The sequence below is a fragment of the Hippichthys cyanospilos genome, chromosome 20 (genome assembly GCF_059441005.1).
Source record: "Hippichthys cyanospilos isolate Australia breed blue-spotted pipefish chromosome 20, RoL_Hcya_1.0, whole genome shotgun sequence".
Taxonomy (NCBI): domain Eukaryota; kingdom Metazoa; phylum Chordata; class Actinopteri; order Syngnathiformes; family Syngnathidae; genus Hippichthys; species Hippichthys cyanospilos.
In genome coordinates, this window is record NC_142388.1 from 6,783,467 (window position 1) to 6,802,130 (window position 18,664).

At 37.2% G+C, this 18,664-nt stretch overlaps 2 protein-coding genes across 2 annotated transcripts; one reads left to right on the forward strand and one right to left on the reverse strand.

The window, feature by feature from the left end:
* The first annotated feature begins 425 nt into the window (after nucleotides 1-425).
* On the forward strand, nucleotides 426-15,170 carry LOC148407127 (phospholipase B1, membrane-associated-like). The gene is made up of 42 exons (XM_088403283.1): nucleotides 426-477; nucleotides 857-910; nucleotides 977-1,037; nucleotides 1,125-1,159; nucleotides 1,348-1,429; nucleotides 1,514-1,565; nucleotides 2,327-2,392; nucleotides 2,642-2,707; nucleotides 2,798-2,859; nucleotides 3,415-3,490; nucleotides 3,639-3,740; nucleotides 3,932-4,006; nucleotides 4,087-4,158; nucleotides 5,222-5,296; nucleotides 5,397-5,457; nucleotides 5,658-5,716; nucleotides 6,539-6,612; nucleotides 6,700-6,743; nucleotides 6,831-6,939; nucleotides 7,474-7,525; nucleotides 8,197-8,277; nucleotides 8,345-8,410; nucleotides 8,475-8,575; nucleotides 9,369-9,450; nucleotides 9,524-9,628; nucleotides 9,760-9,855; nucleotides 10,008-10,079; nucleotides 10,221-10,298; nucleotides 10,714-10,774; nucleotides 11,254-11,312; nucleotides 11,543-11,610; nucleotides 11,689-11,732; nucleotides 11,815-11,914; nucleotides 12,037-12,088; nucleotides 12,171-12,251; nucleotides 12,609-12,674; nucleotides 13,248-13,342; nucleotides 13,427-13,508; nucleotides 13,587-13,691; nucleotides 13,768-13,863; nucleotides 13,934-14,008; nucleotides 14,678-15,170. The coding sequence occupies exons 1-42, from the start codon at nucleotides 426-428 to the stop codon at nucleotides 14,945-14,947; spliced, it is 3,264 nt and encodes a 1,087-aa protein (XP_088259409.1). The 3' UTR covers nucleotides 14,948-15,170.
* Nucleotides 15,171-15,267: 97 nt separating this feature from the next.
* On the reverse strand, nucleotides 15,268-18,034 carry bpnt1 (bisphosphate nucleotidase 1). The gene is made up of 9 exons (XM_088403285.1): nucleotides 17,701-18,034; nucleotides 17,345-17,466; nucleotides 17,180-17,284; nucleotides 17,006-17,113; nucleotides 16,782-16,830; nucleotides 16,459-16,550; nucleotides 16,190-16,387; nucleotides 15,733-15,838; nucleotides 15,268-15,622 (listed from the first exon to the last, which is right to left on the reverse strand). Exons 2-9 carry the CDS (start codon nucleotides 17,462-17,464, stop codon nucleotides 15,471-15,473), a joined length of 930 nt encoding a protein of 309 aa, XP_088259411.1. The 5' UTR covers nucleotides 17,465-17,466; nucleotides 17,701-18,034; the 3' UTR covers nucleotides 15,268-15,470.
* Between the last annotated feature and the right edge of the window lie 630 nt (nucleotides 18,035-18,664).

Here is an 18,664-nt window from a genome sequence, read left to right on the forward strand (position 1 = left end):
CATTAAGGCATTAAGTTTGAATATAGTCTATCTTGTGTCTATTTTGTTTCTGTCTGTTCACGTATTTCCCCATGAAAGTTTCATGTAAGTATCCATTGTTACCTCAGATTTTAATACAGTATCACTCTACAAAGAAAAAAAATGATACCACAATGGCAATCATTGATATACTATATTCTTTGATGTCCACTTTCACTATGGATGTATATGCCGTTTTATTAGGAGTTAGTGTTTCACTTCTACAATGGCATCCTTTGAAAAAGCGAGTCAGGCCCACCCCCTTGTACATATTTATGATATTTATGGTCAGGTACAACTGATAATAAACACAGAGCACCTAACGGCTCACAGAACTTCCTGGGAGACGATCGACAAGAAAAAGATTCTGGAAAAGGAAAGAAAGGGTGTTTTTTTTTTAAATGAAGATGATTCCGCTGTTGATTTTAGCCACCTTCCTCAAGTTCTCCTGGGCAACAGGTCACTTGTTTTTTTTTAATATCTATTTTTATACAACAAATAGAACATGGATAATCTACTTAGAAAAACTACTGCACCTAATTGCATCAAATGATCAAGTACAGTAGCTCAAAAAATATATATATGTTTACTCTTAGCAAAGAATGAGATTGATTTCCAAATTTTTGTCCATGAAAGGGTTTTGGCAGGATGGACTAGAACTAGAAAGTCCTTTTTTTGGAATCAAAAACTGTATATAATGTTTTTTTTTGTTTTTCTTTGTGGAACAATGAACAGAATATGTATACATATATATGAGCATTTATATTATGAATGTTGCTAATATCATTCATGGTATATATATTTATTTATTTTTTTTCTCTGCTGTTCTTATTCCCAGTAAATGGACTACCATGTGATCAGATGCTCAGCTCTCAGCATCCCCCATTGAATGGTATTAAGAGCACATTATAATGTATATTTAATACAGGCATGATCAAACATGATTTCGTCCCTTAAGTCAACAGCGTCAAGCCTGCAGACATTGCGGTTTTTGCCTCTGTTGGACTGCACACGCACAGGTGACCTTTGTTATTATTTTTTATAACCATTATGATTTGACTGACATACAGTAAATCAAGCGCTAAATCTATTTTTTTTCCATATAGCATTGAGTTGTCCACTGTGGTATCAAGACTTCAAGGTGAATTTTCAGCATTCATATACTCATTGTGTTCGCTGGAAAGTGAACATTTTAACAACTGATAATGAGCGGTTATCCATTGTAGCTTATCGCATAGTACATGACATCATACAGATAAAACATGATATAAATGATGTAGATAAAACTACAATTTAATGAAAGTGTTTTCTTCTTCCCCCAACTATCAGAGCTGATGAGCATGTTCAATCCCGTACTGATAGACACTTATCAGGAAGAAGCAGGCAGTCATCATCTGTTTGGAAGAGCGAGGTGAACATACTTTTCCAAAAAAAAAAAAAAAAAGTCCCAGAACAACATTGTTTTCAATTTCAAGTTGGAATATTCTGCTTGCAGCACACTACTGGAGCAAGTAGAAAAGGCATCTCTCAATCTCGAGAACAATCAGGTGTGTCATATTTCATGAAATGCACATTTGTGTTTCAGATCATTGGTTCTAAAATGGAGTTAAGTGTAAGCATTTCAGTGGTTACATGAAATTCTAACAGGGTTTTTAGAGGTATCAGAAATTCTAACTAATGTTCTTTTGATGCTGTGAGGAATTGCACATTTTGTTTTCAAATCAAGAGCAAATTAATTGGAACATGAGGCAGCGACGCAGTCATTTTGTCACTTTCCGGCAGGGTGGACGTGGGTAAAAATATTTCACAAAGGGTTGAAAACCGCTGTTTTATCTTAGAGTGTTCCCTTGTTTTTCGCGTTTAATGGGGGCCCAGAAAACAGCTATAAGTGAATAAGTGAAGGGCCAGTTTCAGCTTGTGGTTTCTCAAAGTCATTTTCTCATGCATCCGCTCACACCTCACCCCCTTCCCATTACGCACATCCGTAACTCAGCAACAAGCGCACCGCTTAAAAAAAAAACCCGTGAAGGGTTGTTGAAAATCTCCCGCCAATCTCCCATCCGTCGATGTAGAATGATGAGCAGTGGTTACGTTTTAAATGAAAGTGCCTTAATTTCCGACTGAAGACCGAGTACTAACAGGCTGTTAGATTACTTTCTGAAGCAATCGTCGCGTAAAGACTGACCGTGCGAGCAAAAATCGCAAAGTCGTGAGGGAACATTGCGTATCATGTGATTGTTTGATTTGCTAAATTAAAGTTGTTAAATCCTATTTTTGAAAATGTCCATCCTGATCATTCATCTTTCAGAATTCTTGGAAGCTGATGCTTCTTTTTGTGCAAGTGGACCAGCTCTGTGCACGTGACCAGCAGGAGGTGAAGACCACATCTATGTTTTATTATGCGTGAAATTATTACCATTCTACCATTTACATCATTAACAAAAAACATTCACCTTACACCACCTTCTAAATGGAATGTGAATAAAGTTCCATCTTATTTGGATAAGTTAACCTTCAGACATGAAGCAAGCCGCATCATAAAAGCACAACTCAAAGTGTTGAATGTTGAGAGATAAAGAAAAAGTTCATGGCGACTTTGTGCACGTTGTACTTTTTGTTGCAGGTTGAGCCCATTATCAGATCGGTGATCAGCGAGGTGGACGCCGCTTTACGACTGCTGCACGCCAAGGTTTAGTTGACGTTCTATCAACGGATCTCACGTTATCCATGATATCGCACTTGATGCCTTGATTTGGCTGACTGAACAATTGTGCTGCAGCTGAGGCGGACTCTGGTCAGCGTTGCATTATGGGATGGAGACAGTGACACGTTCCAAAGCAAGTACGTGCTTATCATTGAAATAAAATACATTGCAAAAGTGAGAACATCCAACTAGTAGCCAGTAGCAGTTATGGTAACAAACAACCAAGATACATGCAACACTGTCCTTAAATTAACTTACAGACGATTTATTGTGAGGTCACTAACTTCCTGTTCTTCTTCTTCTTCTTGACTGGGTGCATTTTGTGCTTGACTACCCTCTACTGATTAAAACAATTAAAACCAAGCCACTTATTTTTATGAAAACAATCCAATTGTTCTTTTTTTTAAATGAAAAAAAAGACCTCTCTCTAGGCAGTTTTGTGCAAATCTGTGTTATTTTGGTTCATATTGTGCGGCAAAAGAAGGTTTAATGAGTTGATGTTCACTCCCAAGTCTAAAATTTAACACATTCTTAAGTTAGCGTTCCTGACGGCAACTGTGGTCATTGAAGGTAACAATGAGGACATTTTCGCTTAGGGGTGTACACACTTTTGTTGCTAACACAGTAAAAAAAAAATATTGACAAAGATGCCAGGGTGTACATTTGTGAACAGATTTATATTTTTCTGAAAGGTTATGTCCATGTTTGGAAGGAAATCAAGGGGGAGAGGGCAGACTCGTAAAAGCCATGATGACACATGCTCTGCAGGTCTGTCAATATGTTTCGATTATTATTATTTCAATATGTTTTTATTACTCTACATTTACATTTTTCTAGCAAGAAATAGGTTACCAGTTTATCTAGAAACAATCTAAATTTCATTATTATTGCAAGTCGCTTGTGTAATACGTTTCAGGTATCTTTGGATGAGCTCCTGGTGAAGAGAAACTGGCACACAGATGATTTCAGTGTCATCCTGCAAGATAAACCTCTCATTGGACACCTCGCTTATGCTAATGTGAGTCTTTTCCTTTGCCGGGTCACTAATGAATCATTGATTATGTGAGGCTATACATTATTTAAAAGTGACTCGAGAGCCGTTTGTTGGTTGATGCACTTCTAACCGAATGGTTAATTGCGATATCTAAAAATAAGTTTGTTCTGTGACTAGCGCAGATAGCGGTTAGCGTAATGTTCATTGGTGTGCAGACTGGGAAGCCGACCTCGGAGTCGCAAGCGTCACGCGAGACCGATAAACTGACGGTGCAGTTGTGGACGAACCTGGTGAGGCCTAACGCAAAGGTCAGCAACGCCCCTTCAATCCGGCCACACTCGCCCATTGTTGTGTCAAACGTGTCTTTCAGCTGCAGCCCGTAAGTGACAGACATAACACAGACGACAATGGAAACATTATTGCTTTGCAATGTCCAACAGTGGTAAGTTCATGCTTGGTTAGTTTTTTTTCTTTTTTATATACCCTATTTTCCGCACTATAAGGCGCACCTTCGATGAATGGCCTATTTAAAAATGTTTATATATATATATATATATATATATATATATATATACATATATATGACACACTGCATTATAAGGCACAAAGAATAGAAGCTACTGTAGTGGCTGGGGTTGCGTTAAGCATCCACTAGATGGAGCTACGCTAAAGGGAATGTCAACAAAACAATCATATAAGTCAGTCAAAGATGTTCTGATTAAGACAATAAGAAATTGAGAATAGAGACGATTAGCGGAAAGTACTAACTGAAAAATAAGAAAAAATACCGCTTGATTACGTTAAGATTGTTTAGATCAATGCTGAGAGCAATCAAGAGTTTAAAAGAATATAATTATGATTCAATTAAATATTAAACTTAAATCTTTTTTAATTAAATTGCAACCAAAAACCTTAAAATATGTTGTTTTGGTGGTTTCAAAAAGGTTTCTGGATTCATTTTGGAAAATGACGCTTTCTTGGACAAAAAAATGTTTTTTGTGTCTTGTCCCCATAATAATTCCTTCAAAATTGGAGCATATATAGCATATAAACATTTCAAACAGTGTGTTAGAAGAATGTTAATGGAATATAGTTTTATTTATTTAAAAATGTGTAAAATAAACTATTTAAATCATGTTCACATTCATGATTAAATTACAGCTAAATTAGAAGTATAGTAAAAATAAATCTTTTCATGCAAGTAAATTATGAAAGATTTTACTTTAAAACAATGTAAAAAAAAAAAATTGCTTTTAAACTTTCTACCCCCAAACATTGCGGAGCCACAAGACTATATTTTTCCCCCAAAATAGTCTGCTTTTGAATATTATTTTTCATTCAAGCACTCATTAGACCCAACCATAAACAACATAACCAATAAAAAAAAAAATGCAATATTTTTACATGACATATTTAGAACTTCCAATAAATTCCCATATTTTTCAGCTTTAATGAAAAAAAAAAAAAGTCTGCTTTTTTGCTTTTGCCCATCCTCCTCCCCAAAGGAGCGTCCTTTTCTGAGGACGAAGGAAAACTCCCCTACAAATCACGGCGCTGACGCCTCTCCTCTCACCTCTGCAGTAAGTTGTCGTTCGTATGACACGAATCCAAATGAGATCCGCTGAGGCACTTTTGCACCTCTCTTGTTTCCTTCTCACTCTGGATGCGCTGTGCGCTCAGAACACAGGCACAAACATGCACTGTGAGGACATGGGCCCATCTGACTCCACACCCAGCTCTGGTAAGTTGCGAAAAATTTTCAGACTTTTTCCCTACGTCTATTTTTGCATTGTATTGTCGTTTTTTGGGTATGAAAAGGTACGGAGCTTATTTTGAGATTGTCTCGAACTTGTTCAGGTGTTTACTGCCGTCATATACGTTGCAAGTATCACATAGTTAATAAATCCCGGAGAATAAGTGTCGGTCTTTGTGTTTTATCAGTGCATGAACTGAGGCCGGGCGATATCCGAGTGGTTGCCGCTGTGGGAGACTCTCTGACAGTGAGTGAACCTGATTGCGGATGATAAATCATTGTCGAAGACTGGAAAAAGTTCTGCGATGCGTGGGAAATAGTTGACTGTTTAACTGATCTTTTTGAACGTTGTTCGTAAGACCGTTTAGAGAAAACAGTTTTTGCTTCATTTGAAAGAATTCTGGGAATTTATTTATTGCATTTTTACTTTTTTTTTACATATTTAAAATATTATATATAATTATATTCTAGATATTATTTTTCAATTATTTTTATTGTACTTTTTGTATTGTACCGCCCGATTCTATGATCCAAAAGGACACTTTATGTTGATTATTGTTTTGTGGATCGATAGAAATGAAGTTTGAAAAACTATAAAATTAAATAAATCAGAAACTGATGGAATAATATAAGTTTTTTTTTTTTTTTTTTTAAACCAAAACTGCTTTGCACTGGTTCAGGGGCACTTGACTGAAAGCATATTTCATGGGGTACGTTACTGAAAAAAAAATTGAGAAACACAGCCATGAATAATGATGCCGGGGTTACATGTATACACTTGGTAAATGAGGAGAAATCATAAAGGTAAAAAGTTAAAAATAATTGTCAAATATCAGCCATGTCTGAGGGGCCAAAATCAGCATTTTAGAGCATTGAGACATTTTCGAACTCCAAAAGATTTTGCGTTCAATCTCATTTGGAAAAAGGTGGATTAATGCCATCTACTGGAACTTTTGCAAAATTAAAGTTGTTTCCAATAATAAAATTCATACTGGAGTAGTATCAAACTAGTATCATATAATGTTTAATACCAAAATAATGATTTTTTTTTGTTTTGTTTTTGTGCTAGGCAGGGAATGGAGTTGCATCAACCCCAACAAACGTTTTGGATGTCCTGACCCAATATCGAGGATTGTCTTGGAGGTGCCCCAAACTTTATGAATTCAATCAATATTTTTTTTAACCTTTTTTTTTTTCAAGTCTGTGAACATATTTGAATGTCTTGTCCAGTGTTGGTGGAGATGGCAACCTCACAACTGTAACAACATTGCCCAGTAAGTTCTTTTACGCTTTTTACAGTAGTCCAAAAACTTGCAACGAAGACTCTACTATTTTGAAATGATTTTGTTATGTTTTACCAGATATATTAAAGCATTTTAACGCCAACGTGACGGGATACTCTGTTGGGAAGGGGAAACAATACACACCTCAGGCTTTTCTCAATCAGGCTGTCGCTGGAGCAAAAAGCAAGTAAGTCCAATGGGATATACCAGTTCAATGGCTATTTTTGTTATTATTTATGAGTATGTTGTCGTAATTTTTTTATAAGGAAAACAATAAAAAGTTGTTTTTCATGAGTAATATTCAAAAAAAAATGTCATACAACCTACATCCTAATTTATGTAGCCTTTGCAGTGCATATTTATTTTTATTCTGCCATATTTTGCCATTCATGTAATTTCATGTAATATCTCAATTTTTTTGACAAGTTCTCAATTTCCAAATTTTAACTATTTAGCTCATCATTACTTCTACTTTTAGCCAAAATTTTGTGGAGGGTTTCTCCTCCAACTTGAATTTTTATTTGATATGTTGCAGCTGTTCCAACTTTGTGTTAAACTTATTTCAACCACATTTTTTCAGCATTCAACAGCATAATTTTTCCTCCCCTTCGTCCACAATTTTTGACCGATTGAAACATCCCAACATGAAATTGTTCAGCTCATCCCAACTACAATCATTTGATTTTATGAATTTTATGTTATATTTGTGTGTGTGAAACAGGGACATGCCAACTCAGGTGCGAGCCCTTGTGGCGAGGATGAAGAATGACTCGGTATGCGCACGAGTGTGTTATTCATTAAGTAAAATTAAAGTTTTTATCTGCATGGATGAAATCTAATTCTGAGAAAAACACTATACTGAACATTTCATACACCTTGAAATGAGTGCTGCACGATTATGTCCAAAATAATAATCATGATTATTTTGGTCAATATTGAAATCACGATTATGCGTCATGTTTGGTCAAACATGTCTATTAATTGCCATTTTTTTTTTTTTTTTTTTTAAACAAGAAGTATATAATCAGGGATTCAAGGCCTGATACAATTAGAACCAAGCACGTTGTTTACTTTTCAGCAAATTTTAATCAAATAGCAGTCAAAGTGTCATTTTTGGACATTTCAAACCAAATTTATTCCTATTTTGGGTCTCAGTTGACAGCTAGCACTGTATTTGTTAGGAACCAAGTGAGAAACTCAAGGCCATTTCACACTGGTAAATTATATATTAGGGTGAGAATAGCAGTGGCTCTTGTCATGCAAACATGTGGGAAACATTGCCCCCTGGTGATAGGATTAAAAAGTGCCTACTTTGACAGTTAAAGCAGGCTTTTTTATATGTTAACCTCGCCGAGGATCAGCTTAATAAATCGTGGCAGTCAACGTCGTGGTTGTGATTAAAATTGAAAGAATTGTGCAGCCTTACTTGAAATGTGTCCTGCAGCGCATCGACTTCAAATCCGACTGGAAGGTGATCACGGTGTTCATAGGTGGCAACGACATCTGCGACCACTGCTACAATTCTGTGAGTTACCTTCTGGCAAAGACGCCAAAGGAAAACGCACCACCGCTTCATTATTTTCACTTCACAGCTCTTCTACTCTGTGGAAAATTACGTCAAAAATGTCCAAGAAAGTCTTGATTATCTACACAAAGAGGTAAAAGTAGACAGAGCGCTGATGCTATTTGTCCGCATGGTTTAACGGAGAGTTTCTATACCAGGTGCCTCGAGCTCTCGTCAACTTAATCGAACCTCTGCACATCGTCCCCTTGAGAGAGATGCATCAGGACGCCTCGTTGAAATGTCCCACCTGGCTAGTCAAGTGAGTGGCGGTTTAAAAACACACTAGCTTCCAAATTAGGCTAACTAAACAGTGACAACCCCACCTAATAATTCAATATACACACAAATATACAGTATATATATGCAGAGCATCGTCACAAAAACAGACCAAGATGGATGTTTTGTGTAGTTATACTTGAAAAAGTTGCTCAACAAGTCATTGGGGAAAAAAAAAAATGTTTTTGAAAGATTTTACACTAATTTCAAGAAAGGTCTGTGAAAAGCTTTGCAGAAAATAACTGGAAAAATATGATATTGTGATTAATTAATTACTGACACAATAATATACTGTATATATATATATATATATATATATATATATATATATATATATATATATATATATATATATATATATATATATATATATTATATATTTAAAAGAGTGATTGGGCCTTGAGTTAGTTTGAAAGCTGTGCAATGCATGGAGGTAACTCAAGAATTGAGAAATTTACAGCAATGTGAATGCTGTCAGGTTGGAATACCCAATTCTGTTGTTTAATGTTTCAGCATCTTCATCTTTCATTGGTGTACATCGTCAACTACTTCCTTATTTTCATACATTTCGAATGCATTAATCGAAGATTGTAAACAGTCACAAATAATAAAAATGCATTAAGTTTATGGATTATTTTGATTAAAAAAAGATAAAGGGAGAAATTAACATTCAAAGAAACATTCAAAGAGTTTTTTTTTTACCCTAATATTTTGGAAAAAAAAAATGGAGCTTCCAACTATGTATCATATTATTCCTTTCTCTGTCCTTTTTGTAGTTTTCTGTGCCCTTGTGTTATCTTACCAAAGTCCACCTCTACCTCACTGCAAAAACTGAAAACCCTAAACAGACAATATCAGGTAACGCGGAGCAGGAAGTCAAATTGCAACGTTGAGGCATGGAAGCCATTGAACGCTGTCCTCTGCCTCACAGCTGATGCTACATGAACTTGTGGAGTCCAAGCGTTACGACTCTCGGCCGGACTTCACCGTTGTCATCCAGCCTTTTTTCCGAGAAATCGTCGTTCCCAGGCTACCGGTCAGTATTACCGCCAGAGTTTTGAAGACGGCGTCTGTTTCTTCGTTTATTCTTTATTTTTCTGGCAATGGACGTCATTTACATGTTTAGATATACGATTGAAGTTTTGAATTTGGCGTCTACTGTCTCAGGACGGCCGGCCCGATCGCTCTTACTTCAGTGCCGACTGTTTCCACCTGAGCCAGAAGGCGCACACTCAGATGGCCCGCTCCTTGTGGAACAATATGGTAACAGTCAAACACACTACATGTTGTTCAATATTCACATCTGAAACTTTTTAGCAATTTGTGTTCGGACGTGTGTATCCACAATGGTTATACAAAATAACACTGACAAACTGAGGAGGTTCATGCTTATCTGTTTTTATCTTTTTTCCCAGCTGGAGCCACTCGGAAACAAAACGTCTTTTCAGGATTTTTCCACAGACATTCAAATAAAATGTCCCTCAAAGGTAGGACAGTTTCATCTATCATTCCCAAGCTTAAGATTGTTGCCTGGAAATTGTTCAAGTTTAGCAAAATAAAGTGATAGGCAGATAACAACTACTTTTTGATGTGCTGTTCAAATAATTGCGTTTATTTTTGTTGTTCAGACTTCCCCGTTCATCCGCACCTATCGCAACAGCAATTACTCATATACGGTTCCTCCACCAACACCGGCGCCTAATACAGTAAGTACTGTAGTTAATACTTATAATGCTTATAAATCTTAAATTATTAAACCTTATACAGTAACTGTACTGTTGTCCCTTTTTGGTCCCATTCCATTTGGCTGTAGTCCCACGGAGAGTCGCGGTTATATTAGCGGTGCCTGTAAGTCTGATTAAAGTGAAACCTGTACCTGCCCAAACATGATAATAGAGTTTACACATGAAATTCTAATTTAGTACAAAAGAAATCTCGGTAAGGGCAGCGCCATTTGACTACTGCGTGTGTGGACACCTATAAGAGACATGAGCCTGATTTTGTGAAAATGCACCATCCATCCATCCATACAGTATATGTCTGGATTAAAAACAAACAAATTTTTTTTTTTTTAATTTTTGGGAATGATTGTGCTAATAATGAGCTCCGCTTTGCCTCCAGAACTGGGGAAGTGACTTCTCCTGTATGGACCTTGCTCCATCTCATTCTGTACCAACATCGGGTAAGATATAGAGTGCAGAATCATATTAACTCTTTCAGTGCAAAGCATTATCGGAAAAGGAAACCTCTAGAGGTCAAGTGTATTTAGCATTTTGACTCGCCTTTCAAGGCCAACGGAATATTTTGTGGAATATTCTATGTCTATGTAAATATGGGGGCCGGCATATGAAAGATTGACTTCCATTCTTCAGTTAGAATTGATGGAGGTAATAGTTGTGTTGTAAGTGTGGAAACACTTCCATCCAATGGACACAGTTAGCACGACATTGCTCAATTGGCTTATATTAGGTAAGCATTAATCAAGGGTGTCAGCTCTTCTCCTTAAAAAAAACATATTTGACCAGAACTTTATTATATATTATTGCCGTTACTATTTTAAAAGACGAGAATTCTCGCCCATGGCACTGAATGAGTTAAATGCACAGTCGGTAATGTGATAATCCGGTACCAGGAAGTAACGTTCTGTTCTTATGTTCATAGTTCATAAACTCAGACCAGCTGACATCAAGGTGGTGGCAGCAGTGGGAGACTCCACAACGGTTGGTAACCAGATTAACTAATTCACTACTAGTCTGCTTCGAAAGGATTGTTTACTTATAGTATATAAATGTCCAATTGACCCTTATGCGGTATTTTGTCCAATCCTTTGATGTTTACATCAAAGGCATTTCACATGACAGGGAAAGCTTTGAAAGAAGTCACTAGGGAGCTGAAATTTCACCCAGATGGTGACAACATGTCAAATTTTGGTAATTTACTATTTGTACAGGCTGGCACTGGCGCAAAAGCCAAGAATCTGTTGGAGCTCAGTAGAGAATATAAAGGCGTGTCTTGGAGGTAAACTAAAGCAAAACTAAGACTGAATGACAGCTACGTTTACAAGTGACAACCGGGTTTGTCGTTCTTGTCCCGCAGCATTGGAGGAGACCGCACTCTGGACACCGTTACAACACTACCAAGTATGTTGATCGCCAGTCAGGATGTTTTTGTTTTCTTTGTCTTCACATTTGTTCTTTAATTTCACTCTCAATATGCTCACAGATATTCTGAGAAAGTTCAACGCAACCCTGAAGGGCTTCTCCAAAGGTCAGGGTTCAAGACAGAAGGGCTTCAACATGGCTGTAGCAGGAGCCAAGACTTCGTACGTGCTAATGTTTACTTACTGAGGATTGAAGAAAATTGAGATTTGATTTTTTGGGCCATACCAGCCACCATTAAGTCTGGAAAAACGATTATCTTATTTTTGCATCTGTTCTGTCACAGGGACATCCAAAACCAAATCCAAGTTCTCATAAAAGCCATGCAAGAACACAAGGTGAGATTTCTAACAAGATGACTTACAGAAGATTTTTTTTATGGTCACTGTTATCAAGTTGTAATCATTTGTTGTTACACAGGAAGTTAACTTTGATGAGGACTGGAAACTTTTGACAATATTTGTAGGGGGAAATGACCTTTGCCATTATTGCACTGACGAAGTAAGTATCATCACACACACCTCACAAGTTTTTTTTTTCTTTTAATGGCCTCTGCAGTATTTTTTTTTTTATTGTTTCCCACTCCATTGCCATCGTCCACTCAAATAAATGCTTCACGCTAAATATTACAAATGCAATTATTTTACCTCAAAGACACTATTGTTCCCACGCATTGAAACAAACAAACAAGCATTGAAACAAACTGTACATTTTGAATATTACTAACCAAAACAGCAGCACCCACCAAGGCACACTGACAGGTTGAATGAACAAACAGAATTATTGAGTTTGTGACGTAGATTTAAAAATGTGACGCTGAAGACGCAATGTGATGATGAAACTTCATGTTTTCTGCAGGAAAATCTGTCACCCAGGAATTACAGTCACAATCTGATGCTCGCTTTGGATAAACTTTATCAAGAGGTGAGTTGTATTCTACTGTAAATCCACTAGAGCGAAAACGTTGACCAAGTCAGGTCAGTCAACTTTAAGCATGAGTTGACTAAATATATCGGACTACAAGTTCCGGCGGGACTGTGTTTGATGGAGGCAAGGGAAAGAATATGCAAAAACCACCTTGACATATGGCTCCATTGCCTTTCTTGGTGCACCCCCTAGTGGTTGATGCTTATTTGTGAGCTTAAAAACATTTACAGATTTAATAGGAACTTCCTTTAAAAAAAAAAACGCCCAAAAAGCACAAAAGCTGCATCCTCCGAAAATGTCACTACAATCAAATCTATAAAGACTCAGTTTCAATTTTGCCCAATAGGGGGCAATCAAGCACAAAATGTGCCCAGTCTGTTCGTCATGAAGAAGAACAGGAAGACCTTCAACTCATGGTCAACCTTGGTAGATATTTAAGGGGACAAAAAGAACAACTCATATCAATAAAAGGATAATCATTTTTAAAAGAGATTTGACAGTGAGAGTCCTAAAATTCACTCATTCACTGTGGTAATATTTTTAAATGTGTCGACCATTATTCATGTGCAGGTACCAAGGCTGTTGGTCAATTTAGTGGAGATAATGCAAATGGACACATTAAAACAAGTCAAGAAAAACAGTCTGGGATGCGGCCTGCTACAGAGGTTAGTTTGGAAACGAGTAGTTTTTTTTTTTTTTTTAAATTGAATAACTGTATAACAAAATGTTTTTATGTTATTGTTTCGCAGAACAACGTGTCCTTGCGTTATCAACCCAACAGAAAACTCCCCAGAGATAGAGGAGATGAAACAAATCAATCTTAAATACCAGGTCAATAAAAACTGCATTTTCCGCCTTCAAAATAAATATGTAATACTATCATTTCAACTTCCTTTCCCGCCTTTAAAGGTGGAAATCCACAATCTTATATCCGGATCTCGTTATGATGGGAAAGAAGACTTCGCTGTTGTTCTTCAGCCATTTTTACACAATTACTTCATCCCTTATATAGGCGTAAGTAAAAGAAATAAAAAATGGAAAATATTGAAAATTGATCCAAACTGTACTCTGGTTTTTTTGGTTTGCTCAGGAAGGGGAGGCAGACACCTCTTTTTTCTCTCTGGATTGTTTTCACATCAGCGAGCGAGCTCATGCTGAGATGGCCATAGCGTTGTGGAATAACATGGCGAGTATTCCGCTCATTATTTTTTCTCCAAATGACTTTGCTATCAAATTATTATTATTTTTTTTTACAGCTGGAACCTGTAGGCAAGAAACAGGCCTATAACAACTTCACCTATGACCGCTCCAAGATTCGCTGTCCTACTGAGGTACTGCAATGAGTACAAAGAGCATTGATCTTTTTGCATTATATTAGGTCAGGTCAATTCTGATATCAGCAGCTGGTCGGCGTGATAACATCCTTAATATAATTTGATTACATCTCTTTATAGGAAAAGTTATGAAGTAATAGAGAAGTGTATAAGGCAATAAAATATCATTGTAAAAGTCACGTAACAGCTTCAAAGGATTGTGTACGGTACATTAGTACAAAAAAAAAGCCCATTTGCTCCCTATGAGATGATTATCACTGCAGCCATTATTAAAATAATAAGATAAAAAAACTAAAGGTTGATGAATATCTCTTTCAGTGCCATGGACGATAATTCTCATCTTTTAAAACAGTAATAATCAAATGTTTTTTTTAATGGAGGGTAGCTGACACCCTTGACTAAGCCAATTGAGCACTGCAATGACAACTGTGACCATTGGATGGCAGTGTTTCCACACATACAACATAGCTATTACCGACATGCAATTCAAAGTAATGAATGGAAGTCAATCTTTCATATGATAACACGCCTATTTCACTAATTAAGCAGAGCACTACTATAATTCTGGCATGGAAATAGGACTTCAGAACATTCAGAAGTTGTTCTCTCTTTAAATCAGTTAAAAAATTCTAATCGCATCTTGTCAATTCATTTTCCGCCTAACAGCACAGTCCGTTCATCTTCACCAAAGTCAACAGTGCCCCTCGTCCACCTCATCCAACCACGAGCGCCACCCCCGATGTGACATCAGCGAGCGGTACATCAACGGCGTTTGTGCCCCTGTGCGCGACCTCCCAGCCACTGTGGATTCCAGTAGTAGTGGGAGTTGTTAGTTTATTGGTGGGCGCCACCATTGCCTGGTTCGTGTGCTCTTTTGTGCTGCGTCGGAGAAGCAAGACAGAGTGTCCAGTAGAAATGAAAGCAACGGGATTGTAATTCCCGCAGATTTATCTTCTGTAATGTGCTAACGCGTTTAAAAAAAAAAAAATGTGCCTTGCAAGACTGAAAGCACTTTGTCGACAATAATTGAATAGAGGTGCAAACTTTATTTGTACTTCCGAAACAAACTGAAAATCTTTTGTAAGAATATTTTTGCTAATTTATCATTGATTTAAATATTTTTCTTGTTTTTTTATGTATTAATAAAATAAGAACTATACTTTTTTTTGCAACGGGTTCAATGTTTTACTGCAAAAGCAGTCCACAGAAACAACAAAAAACAAACACACAGAGGAAATTTCTCAACAACACGAGTATAAAGATTAAGAGTTCCTATTTATTCATACAAATTGAGTTTACAGCTTACTCATTTACTCTGCATTAAATACAAAAAATATAAAGTAACATCTTTTCCTGAATGTACTTGGCATCCCCCTTATTTTTTTGTATCATGATAAAAGCGTTACTGCCTTGTCAAAGTAATAAGTATAATTTATGAAGTTATGGCACATGGTGTACCTCAGTCAGATTTGAGGGCTTGCAGCACCGACTGCGGCACTCTGCTGACGTAGTACTCGTGATTTCTCAGCGTGGCGAGAACGCCCGCCGAGTTCACGCGCTTCACATCGGCATCATAGCGGTACGGTTTATTATATACGTCCGTCAGTTTACCTGGGAGACAAAAAAAATAAATAAATCCCAAAACACAAATTCAATATAAAGTGTCACTAGATTCAAGTAATGCAGGATGGATGTGCTGAATCCAAAATGATGTTTCATACCTCCAACACAGTGCAGGAAAACCTCAGGGGCACATGTGTCCCACTTTTTGGTTCCTGGACTTGCAAAGACATACGCGGACGCTTTGCCCTCAATAAGCTGGATGATCTGGACGGATAAATAAATCATTGGTAATTATTGATAATAAAACAGACATTGAAATATCTAACACTAGATAGGTCCTTCTATGCATCAATATTATACACGAAATGACATAAAAAAATATGTCTAAATAAATAACTTTTTAAAACACTAATTTACACAATGTGCTTCTGCGTTTGGCCAAAATGAGGTCAATGACTTCCTGTTCTTCTTCTTGATGAGCAGACCAAGCACGTTTTGTGCTTGGCAACTGGTTAAAATTTGAAAATGTAAATCCAAGCCACAATTTGAAATGCGAACAGCTTGAAAGTCAACTTTGGAGGTTTTCTTTAGCAAAACAAATGGAAGCCATCTGACCTTGTTCCCTGCACCGCCCACTCTTAAAACCTCATGAGGTTCCATCGCGTTGACGCATTCATTTATAAGCTTGCTGCTATGGGAACGGGTCGTGGTCACGATGCGTTTGTTGTCTGGAACTTCTTGCAGCTGAAATCCAAAGGCACCCAACCCCAGCATCGCCCACATGGTTCGTCCCAAGTGCGCCCCTGGTCCAAGCTGATGAGAGACAAGCGCCTTGAGTGGAGGGTCGCCATATGTGAAGGTGGATCGTTTAGTTTGGTCTGGACCTGGTAGTTGTAGAAAGGCTGGTTGATGACACCAGCGATTGCTTGGCCTGCGTATGCGATTCCGATCAGCACCGTCACATTATCAAGGAGCCCTGAAATACACAACATTATTATTATTATATGATGGGGATGGTTTGATATCGCTATTTTCAGACTGATACCAGTATGGGTATTCATTTCTTGAGTAGTCACCAATACAGATACAAAATACAAATACCACCAATACCTTTTTTTTTTTTAAACACAAAGTTTGCTTCTGCAAATTGAAAAGAAATACCTTTCTTTTCTAATATAAAATTTTATTTGTAGAAAACTGGACTCACCTTCAGTGTACTCCTTTGTCCCATCTACTGGATCTACCCAGACCACTAGCTAAATTTTTGAAAAGGCAAGCAGAAAACAATAGAGGCTCAATAGAACATGCTTTGTTAAAATACTTTTGAGCTCCATCAAATCTATTCTTATGGAACTTCATTCACTATCACACACTGTGCAAATAAACAATAACCCAGTCAAAAACTGAGCTTCAAAATGTAGTGGTTGTTACCTCTTCTTCCTTCAATCCACTAAATTTATCTGGACAGACTTTCTTGAGGATTTCTTCTGCCTGGCCGTTTTCAATCAGGTCCTCCGGGATCTCCTCAGGTGGGAGTTCCTGCATTGATTTATATGGTTGTAAATGAATGCAAACGGTTAGGAAACTAAAAGGTCATGCACTCACCTCTTCGGCAATGATCGTGATTTTCGGGAAACGTCTGGACAACGAAGCACAGATGCTCCTCTGTGCAAGTCTGTCTGCAAGTGTCTGCAGATCATGGGCTCCTTCCTACATGCAAATGAGACAAATTACTCTCATTTGACACACTTTTATGAGTTCACTCCTTACCTTCTCCACTATGCCGAGGTCACCACGGTGAAGCACTTTCCTCACTATTTCTCCAGCTTTCTCAGCAACTGAGTAAGCTGAAGCCACCAAACGAAGGACCACAGCAGGACTCCCAGACATTACTGGATTAGAACAAACCGTGTGACCATTATATACTAATTACTCTTACTTCACAAATGCACGATGTTCACAGGCCATATCCAACGTGTAACCGTATCTAATGTGATATATAAGATCTGATACAATACTTATACACGTACCAGGACTGCCAGCTGTTGACTTGAACTTGAAAGCTAGCATGTCACTACCCTTTACTGCAGAAAACGGATAAAGTAGCAAGTGAGAGAAATACTTACTGTTGTGAGCAGATGCAGGAGAGTTAAAATAAAACAAAACAAAAAAACTAATAAATTGCAATGCAGTAATTTGATATTGAGCCAGTAAACACTTGTGGACCAACGAGCCGACAGTGACTGGCCAGGTAGTTGCAGCCTGCTGCTCTAAGACAAGTGGGCGTCACCGTTTTTCAACAAAAAACTTAAATCACATGCTACCACCACATACATTTTATTAGATTATAAAATATGACGCCATGAGTGTAGGTACAACGTCCTTTCAACGCAGAAAATAGTGATAGTAATTCAGTCGTCTAATAAATGCGGAAGTGAAATTGTCAAAGGATCTTGCTTGTTTTTAAAACAATTGCGATTAACTGCGTGATAATATCACATTGCCCCCTTGTGGACATTTTGGATTTGCCAGTTAAAAGGCTCGAGGTGACTTACAGCCTTTGCATAAAAAAAAATACAAATGTGTTTTTTCATAAAGTCTGTAAGACGCTGTAAACCTTAACATTTTAAAGCCTGAACTATAAAATTATTGACGGAATCAGATTATTTGGAAATATATCATTTATTGGCCCTTTTGAACAATGACTTTTGAGGTCACAACGCTCAAAATTCTGACATTCATATGAAACTAAATTATATTTTAGTTTAAAATAAAAAAAAATATATTTTAGTTTAGTATGAAACATAGTATTTACAAAGATCAGAAATAACATTTTTTTCACTATTGGCAATTGGCAACTCCAGCAGTAAAATTGGAAACGACATTTATAAACCAATTTTATGGGTCAAACATTTATTATTAAGGCAAACCTCGAAATTGCACGTTTTACAAAGTCAACAGTTGGAGGTTCAAACTTTTCCAAAGATACTTTCCACTCACTTGGCTGCTCCTATGGTGAATGTTTGGATTCAGTTGTGGACTCTGCAAATCTTCTGGGTTTTTCTCATAACAAGTATCTGTAGTTATGTA